This window comes from Elephas maximus, chromosome 20 (genome assembly GCF_024166365.1).
Source record: "Elephas maximus indicus isolate mEleMax1 chromosome 20, mEleMax1 primary haplotype, whole genome shotgun sequence".
Classification (NCBI taxonomy): domain Eukaryota; kingdom Metazoa; phylum Chordata; class Mammalia; order Proboscidea; family Elephantidae; genus Elephas; species Elephas maximus.
Window position 1 is genome coordinate 34,892,794 of NC_064838.1, and position 8,878 is coordinate 34,901,671.

The following is an 8,878-nucleotide window of genomic DNA, read 5'->3' on the forward strand; positions in this document are numbered from 1 at the left end:
CAGAATCTGTCTTACTACCTGCTCCCTCCCCCCTCACCCCTCCACACACACACAGAACTGCAGTCTTACTACCTGCCCCCTCACCCCTACACACACACCACACACACACACACACACACACAGAGCAACCCAGTCTTAACCACCTGCCCCCTCACCCCTACATACACACACACGTACGTTGGCCTAAACTACTGAGAAACTCCCATTTCACCCCTCCCCCGGGAGCTGTGGGGAAGTTAGTTTTCTAAAACTCCAGGAAATTGAGGGCTACCCTGATGGAGTCGGCATCAACTTGATGGCACTGGGTTTGGTTTGGTTTTGGTCTGATGGAGGAGTAAAGGGATGATCACAGAGAGGCTTGACCTTGAAGCAGTGTGTGAAGGGGGATGGAGGAACAGGCTTAGGAACTGAACTTTCTGGATTCAGTAGCAGCTTTGCCACTTGCTGAAGGATCCTGGACAAATGACTTTCACCTCTGAACGCCACTCTTCTCATCTGTAAAATGGGCATGATAATGCTTTCCATCGAGGCTTAATATGAGAATCGAATGAGATTACGAATGTAAAGAGCTGTAGCCAGTGTACAACAGAAGGTAGATGTTCGATAATGTTGGTCTGGTTATTACTAAGCCTCCGGGGGTCCAGTGTCCTTTCCTCTGGAAGTCGTTCCCTCCCTGACATACACAGGACTTGGAGTTATTGGTGTTAGGGCAAGTCCTACACCTCCTCTGCTGGAGAGTGCAGGATCTTGGTGTGGCTAGAGGCAGGCACGAGCCAAGTCCTAAGGGTTTATTTCTTTGGCACAAAGAGCAAAGTCTGGACAAGCAAGCCTCATCTCTCCACGTTGGGGAATCTGGATGGGGTGAGTGGGGCACCTGGTCCCCATCTCCCATACCCAAGTCCGTGCATATCCACCCTGTATTCCGTGCAAGTCGCAGCCTTTGTGCAAAATACCCGCTGAAAAAAATAAGAGATATGTTACAAAAAACAAAAACGGGTGGGATGGGCTCACTCCTGGCTGTTCCCAGGAGCTGCAGTCCAGTGAAGTCCCGGGAATGTCAGTTTTTCAAACGCTGAAGTGTCTGAGCGGCTGAGCCGTGCTGTCATCCAGGACAGGGTCCCCGCACCACTCAGAGCTCGATGGTATCACTGGAGGCGCTGCGGGAGTCCCCGGGCTTGCAGTAGGGCTGGGCCTCTGCCTGGGGCTCCCCGGGCCGAGCGGGGGCTGGGACAGGGGCAGAGGACGGGGCAGGCAGTAGGTGCACCGTGCTGGGCAGCTCGTCTAGTGGCAGGCTGTCCACTGACGACAGCCCGTGGCGCCATGGGTTCCAGCTGATCTTGAGCGAACCCCGGGAGAAGCTATCCAGGGAGCTACCCGAAGCGGCCGCCGCCGCCGCTGTAGTGTCGGCCTCATCCACAACGTGCTGGGGGACCGGCCCGCGCAGGCGCACGTCGCTAAGCGACCGGGAGCGGCCGCGGAGGAGCGATGAACCCGCGCCCTCGAGCTCGGCGTCCGGATGGCTGCCCCGGCGCGGCCGCAGAGCGCCCCCAGGCGGCGGAGAGAGCAGGCCGCGCAGGCCGCAGCGCCGGAATACGCTGTCTCGCACCAAGTGCTCTCGAAAGAGCGCGGCGTCGATGCTGCGGCTCAGGTTGATGGGCGATGGTGGCCGGAGGTCCAGCTCGCTCAGCGATGGCGCCGGCCCCATGCTACTGCGGGACAGTCCCGGGCCACCCTGGGGACAGCGGCCCAGTGATGCAGCAGAGCCCCAGGCGCCAGAATTGGACGTGGCAGGGAGTCCACCCTCCGCTGGGTTTCGGATGAGGCTCTTGCTGATGGCCAAGCTGCCTGCACCGACACCACTGGGTCCCGCGTAGCAGTTATTGGGTCGCTCGGGCACCTCACTCTTGCCCAACGGTGCAGGGCACGCCAGGCGCAGCAGCTTAGCCCAGCAAGCGTGCTCCGTGGGCGGCCTGGGCCGCGCGGCGGCCACAGCGGCCAGCGCCAGGGTCAGCGCCCACGTCAGCTCCAGCAGGCGCAGCCAGAAGTGGACGCCCCACCAGGCCCACGAGAAGCGGCCCACCCGGCCTGGGCCCGGGTACAGCCATAGCGCGGCCGCCAGCTGCAAGCCGCTGGCCAGCAGCCCCAGCGCACCCGCCACGGCCAGCAGTCGCGGTCCCGGGCTGGCGTTCCAGCCCCGTGGCCCATCCAGCAGGCAGCGCCGGCACAGACAGAGCGTTCCCAGAGCCACGGCCGCGCCCCAGGCGCACGATAAGCCCTGCGTCAGAAGGTTGAGCGCAGGCCTCGCTAACAGAAGGTCGGCTGTGAGCAGCCCCACGCCATGCGCCGACGCCAACGCTCCCAACAGCAGCGGATTCTGCAGAGGCGGTGGCAGCCCAGCACCCAGGCCGAGCAGGGTCAGCGCCGCCAGCGCCGTGAGCAGCAGGGGGAAGGGCAGGTTGTAAAGCACTAGGCCAGCGCGCACACCCAGCCGCGCCTGTGACCCGTATGGGTCGGTGAGCATGTAGGCTGATCGTAGACCCGACGCCACGAGCACCAGCACTGCTGCCACCAGTGCCAGCCGGGGCCCTGCTGGGGCGGCTGCCAGCGTGGCCAATGCCAATGACGCTGGCAGCAGGAAAAGCGCCCCCACCCCGTAGACGTGCAGCTCCCAGGAAAAGCTCAGCACCCGCCGCAGAGGCCCCCAGCGCAGGGGGGGTGCGGTGACGTTGGCTGGGGGGCTGGAGGCTGGGACTGATGCCATGGAGCTGGCTGAGGGCTCTGGAGGGGGCGGCTGGGCCAGGGCTCGCTGCGTGGTGACCCGAATGAGGCCCCGGCGGGATGTCGAAGGGGCCTGGACTGGGGGTGCTGGGGGATGGCTTTGGGGGCGCCCTGGCCACTCCTCAGCTTCATCTGCAACAATAACAGTATTAATACAGCCCTTCGAAAAGTGCTTTTGATTTCCCATCATTCTCTTGCTGTGTGATGGGCAAGTTAACGTTTGTAAGCACATCTGTAAAATGGGGATGGTAACACCATCTACCTCATCAGGCTGTGGTGAGAATCAAACGTTTAACATAGTGCCCAACACCCAATAAGTGCTAAATGGATGTGAGCTATCGTTTTTATTAATAATACTTACAGGGAAGTAGTACACCAGCAGTTTGCAACGTGGCTACATATTAGAATCACCTGGAGACCAAGTGAATCAGAATTTCTTGGGACAAGATCTGGGCACTGGAATTTTGAAAAAGCTCCTCCAGGGTTTTGTGGGAGTGGAGAATCACTGCACTAAGTACACCTATGTTACAGATAAGAACATTCTAGCCCCCAAAGGCAAACGACCTTTCCCAAAGTTGTTGTTGTTAGGTGCCATCATTTCCAACTCATAGTGACCCTATGCACAACAGAACGAGACACTGTCCTGTCCTGTGCCATCCCAAAGTACCCAGTGAGTATTCCTCTGTTATCCTAAAGTGTTTGAAGGTGATTCCAGCCAATGCTCTAAGCAGGTATGTGTCCTCATTTACCCCTCCCTGCCCCCATGTATACACCTCACACAGGCTCTTCGTTACCGGACAGAGTACTCCCTCTCCCCAAACCCCCAGCCATGCCCTCACCTGGCTGCAGGGCTCCCACAGGGCTCTCTGTTCGATTTGTAGCTGGGCCAGGGTCCAAGGGGCCAGGGATGAGGGACTTGGGGGTGCCTGGGGTCTCCACTGCCCCTCTCACCCGCTGCGGGGAGATGGGGTCTGCTTCATTCATTGCTGCTATCTCTGAAATAACAAAAGCAGTTATCACCTTGCCTGGTCCTCCAGCGGGGTCCCCAAAATCTCATCCCCTAGGAAGGAGGCACAATCACTCTCATTTGTCAGAATGAGGAAAATAAGACCCAGAGGGATCAGAGGTCACATAGAAACTGGGGCATCCAACTCCTTGTAACACTGCCCCCTCCCAGCCCTGCTCAGCAAGCTCCCTTTGATACCCACCTGGCTTGGGCTGTCCATCAGGAGCCTCTGAGGTTGGGGGACCTGAGGGCTGAGGTCCTGGTGAACCCTTAGCATCAGGGAGGTCAGCCTGCTTGGGCGGGGGTGCTGAGGAGCTGACTTCCTGGTTGTTCCCAGCTCCAGCCTTCTTAGGGGACTCGACTGGCAGCTCCTCAGCAGGAGGAAGGCTTCTGGCCAATGCCAGGTCTGGCTGGGCCCCAGGATCTTGAGAGGATGCCACCTCAACTGGGAACACTAAGCCAACATCAGGGGCTGCTGGATCCTGCTGGGTGAAGAGGGGGCCTCTAGCTGCCTCCTGGAAGTCCTCCTTATCCCCACCCTTTTCTGTCAGGACTGGCCTTACAACAGTGCCCCAGTGGGGCCCAGGAATGTAGGGAGGGCTCTGGTGGTCTGAGTGAGGGGTCTCAGGAATCCTGACCTTGGCCTCAGCCGTCAGACCCTCATCTCTAGGTGGTTGCTGCCCTGCCTGGCCTCCAGGCTCCCCTGGGGAGGGTAGAACTGTGGCTACCCCAAGCTGAAGTCTAGGAGTTGTGGGAATGTAAGTCAAATGGGGAGGCCCCATTGGATGGGGGACCAGTGCTTCTTGCTCCAGAGGCTCTTGGGGGTCTGGAGGCCCTGTCCAACCCTGGGACCTTGGCCCTCGAGCTGTCTGGAGGTCACCAGTGACTAGGAGTCCTTCTCTTTCATCCCCATGGGCTGCTTTGGGCCCACGCAGGGCTGGGCCAAGGGGAGCATCTGCACGCCTCCCAGGCGCCTCTTTGGCAGGAGTCTGGGGGACACCGGAGTTCCAGGAGTGCTCCTCTCTGGGGTTCTCCGAGAAGATGTCAAGGGCCTGGGACTTTGTGCCCACAGGGCCCTTGGGGTGAGCTTCTGGGATGAGGTGTGGTTCTGAGTCCTCAAGAGGTTTGGAAAGGCCCCTGCCCAGGGCAGGGCCAGCCCCCAGGGGTGGCAGCAGCAACAGCAGCAGGAGGCCGCACGTGCAGGGGGTCATGGTCCACATCAATGCCTGGGCCTGGGCCTGGAGCCCTCAAGTCCAGTCCTCACTAGATGAGCCTGAAAAGGACAGAGGGGATGACACGTGAGGGTGGGGGGCCCTTGTGGGAAAGCAGAAGGCTGACACGAGGCAGCAGCTGCTCCCTGCCCTACCCCCTTCCTTCCTGCTCCATCTACCCAGAGTGACCTGTTAAAACTGTACCTCTGGTCATGGCACTTGCCTGCTTCAGAGCCTTCAGTGGCGCCCCATCACCCTTGGGAGAGAATAGAAGCTCCTCTCCTAGCCTTCCATGGGCGTGCCAGGCTGCTCAGTTATCCTCTCCGACACCCACTGGACTATCTGACGCCACAAGCCTTTGCTCCTACTGTTCCCTCAGCCTGGAATGCCCTCTCCCTTCTCCTTCCTCACTTGCTGAAATCCTATTCTTGAAGGCTCAGCTCAAATATCACTGAGGTAGAGAGGGAGAGGAACATAGTCCTGCATTTGAGAAGGGACCTGGTTTTGAATCCTAGCTTCACCATTTCCTGGGTGAGTTACTTTACCTCTCTACATTGCGGTTTTCCCATCTGTAAAATGGGGATAAGAAGAGAATCTAACTCAAGCAGGGCTCTTATAAGACTTAAGTGTTAAGAGACAGAGGGATGAGGGGCAATTTTACAAAAGGGGTGCCAGGAAGGCCTCTCTGAGGTGACATTTAAGCTAAATGCTGAATGATAAGAAGGAGCCAGCCTTTTGAAGATATGAGCGGAAAGCATTTGGCACAGGGAAGAGCAAGCACAAAGGCCCTGGCACAGGAGTGAGCTGGACGAGCTCAGGAAATAACACTAGTGGTGGCTATGAGTCCGAATCAGCTTGATGACAATAGGGTTTTTTTTTTGTTTGTTTGTTTAGTGTGGCCAAAGCACAGCAAATGAAGGCAAAAGTAGCAGAGGGAGATGAAGTCAGGAAGGAAGTCAGGGGCTAGATCACAAAGGGTCTTACAGGCCATGACAGGGTGCTTGGATTTTATTCTAAGTGACATAGGGAGCCATTGTTAAGCAATCAGTGACAAGGTCCGCTTAGTGATTAGTGTTTTAAAAAGGGGAAAGAAGCCCCTGCACGTACCCGGTTAAGATATGATGGTTGCTTGTTTCAATTTAGGAGCCCTGGTGGTGCAGTGGTTAGAGCGCTTGGCTGCTCACCAAAACCTCTGTGGTTTGAACCCACTAGCTGCTCTGTGGGAGAAAGATGTGGCAGTCTGCTTCTGCAAAGATTTACAGCCTTGGAGACCCTATGGGGGCAGTTCTACTCTGTCTTATAGGGTCCCTATGAGTTGGAATCAACTTGACAGCAGTGGGTTTGGTTTTCTGGTATTTCAGCTTAGACATTATCTCCTCCAGGAAGCCTTCTTCCCCTAACCCCCCTAGGTACCGGTTACCCTGGTCACATTGTGTTATAATCTCCTATCTCCCCCCACTGATCTGGGGCTCCCCAGGGCTGGGTTTGCATCTTTTGTTTCTTATCTCTAGCCCCCTGCCTTCCAAGGCCACACACCAAGCAGCACCTGCCTGGCCCCAGGTGGATGCTCATTAAAGGGTCCTGTTCCTGAAAGTCCCTGGGCCAGGGAGGCAGGAAGGGGCCCTGCAGTGTGGGGGGGGGGGGAGAGGGGCACACGGGGGAGGGGGTGACAGCAGTTCTGAGAGCTAAAACCTGGGTGTGTTTGGGGGTAGAGGTCCTGGTTCCTTCCACTCTAAGAACCAGCTGTCCTCCAGCTCCCTGACTCCTAATCCTTGATGGTTTATAGACCCGTTGACAAGCTGGTGAACACTTCAGGAAAATGCCCCGGCTCATGGAAGGTTGTGGACAATTTCAAGGGTTCACATCCCCCAAATTCAAGTTTAGACTCTGTCTTAAAGCCCTGGTGGTTCATTTCTCAAACATTCACCGAGCCCAAGCCCCACACTCTGCTCCTGGCCCAGGCTGGGTGCTGGGGACCCATAAAGAGGCCTCAGCTCCAGAGTTGGGAGTGGAGGTGAGCTGCAGGGGAAGGAAAGAGAGGCTCCTAACACATGCAATAAATAGTTAATAATTGTGCTCTTCCCGTATTGAGCTCTTACCTGGTTAGGCTCCTGTGCTAAGCTTAGCTGCATAATCTTTATCTCATTTAACCCCTCCAACACAAGCAGGTACAGTTATACCCATTTCACAGGGAAGGAAAGAGGGGTTCAGAGAGGTTGAGCAACTCTTCCAAAGTCACACAGCCAGGGATGGACATAGCTGAGGTTGTGGAAACCCGGAATAGCTCATTTTGCAAAGAGGGGTCAGGAAGGCTTTGCAGAGGAGACTGTTGAGTTGGGCCTTCAATGATGAGCGTATGCCATCTGACCACCATCCCCAACCCAACAGACGAAGGCTCCTGCGGACACGGAGGGAGCTCGTCCAGCCCTGCACGCCCACTCCTGGAGAAAGATTTTGGGGGGAAGGGAGCTCCCTGCCGCAGGGGCTCGGAGAAACCGGCCTGGGGATAGGGCAGGGTCGCCGCAGGCAGCCTCCAGGAGCTGGCCCATCTCCGTTACCTCTTCTCCGTCTCCTCGTCCCTGGCTCCGCGCCTTCCCGCAGTGTCCTGGGTGGGGGTGGGTGCTGTGTAGGCCCCTCCGCCCACGCCCATGACGGGGGCTGCAGGCCAAGCTCCCTGCCGCGGCCCTGCCATCGCCCCCTCCCTCGGCCAGCTCCTCACCTGGGCGCCTCGCCGCGCCCGCAGCCCCCGCGTTCACCTTGCGCGCGTCCCTGCTGTCGCTTGTCGCGCCGCAACCTCCGAGATGCTCAGGCTTGGCTAACAGAGCTCGGCGCTGCCGATCGCCGAGCCCGCCCACAGGAGCGCCAACTCCGCTTAACCCTTTCCCCTTAGGGGTGAATTCTTCTCCCCGTCCCGACAGATTCTCTCAGAGATTCTCAGGGCTAGAGGGAAGTGGAGATCACCTTTGAGCCCATGCGGAAATCCCTTCTGCAGCATCCCGGAAAACGGGGCAGCCACCCTCTGTTTGCATACCTCGTGGGATGGGAAGCTCACTTCCTTTATGTATACTTACGTACATACATACTTCTCTACTTACCTACCTACAAAACCACTTGCCTTCCAGTCGATTCCAACTCATGGCGACCCCTTATATGTCTGAGTTGAACTGTGCTCCACTGGGTTTTCTAAGGCTAATTTTGGGGGATTTTTTTAGATCACCAGGCCTTTCTTCCAAGATGCCTCTGGGTTAACAGCTTGCCCCACCTAGGAGCTCTCCTACCTACTCACTGACTACGAACCTACCTATAGGTAAATCCTACTTCTTGTTTAATGTGTGTAGCCTTTGGATCTTTTTCAATGCATAGTCGCGGATACATTTTAAATAGAAATGAGTTCATACTGTGCATAAAAAATAACTGTACATATTGTTGTGTAACTTGCCTTTCCCCCCACTTCACTTTGCAATATATTCTGGCATATTTTCATGAGTGTCTACAGTTCTATGTCATTTATTGTATCCACTGTTGAGATTTCCAGTATATGGGTGGCCCATAATTTTTATTTATCCAGTTCCCTGTGGTTGGATCCATAGGCTGTGCCAGCCTTTTGCTAGCAGAAACAATGGGGCAGGGATCATTCTTGCATAGACATCTGTGCACACGCACTAGTGTACCTATCAGATAACTTCCTAGCTGGGGCATGCTTAGGTCGATGGGTCTGCACATTTTCAGGTCTTGATACCCATTACTGACTAGTCGATTCTGTCTCATGATGACCCTATAGACACTGTCAAAGTGCCCCTGTTCCCTTTTTGGACAGCTCCGGTCAATACAGTAAGAGAAATCCACACATGGAATACATGCGGTCATTAAAAATGATGTAGAA

The 8,878-nt window shown here is 56.4% G+C and overlaps 1 protein-coding gene across 6 annotated transcripts; it reads right to left on the minus strand.

Annotated features, from left to right (window-relative positions):
• Positions 1–198: 198 nt before the first annotated feature.
• Positions 199–7,937, minus strand: PRRT3 (proline rich transmembrane protein 3). 6 transcript variants are annotated; one of them, XM_049863114.1, is made up of 5 exons: positions 7,715–7,937; positions 6,103–6,212; positions 3,987–5,057; positions 3,618–3,773; positions 199–2,910 (listed from the first exon to the last, which is right to left on the minus strand). In XM_049863114.1, the coding sequence occupies exons 3-5, from the start codon at positions 5,002–5,004 to the stop codon at positions 1,130–1,132; spliced, it is 2,955 nt and encodes a 984-aa protein (XP_049719071.1). In that variant the 5' UTR covers positions 5,005–5,057; positions 6,103–6,212; positions 7,715–7,937; the 3' UTR covers positions 199–1,129. The 6 variants fall into 6 exon arrangements, with proteins under 6 accessions (XP_049719071.1, XP_049719070.1, XP_049719073.1 ...); XM_049863113.1 differs by having other exon boundaries at positions 7,554–7,937; XM_049863116.1 differs by having other exon boundaries at positions 7,752–7,773.
• Positions 7,938–8,878: the final 941 nt, after the last annotated feature.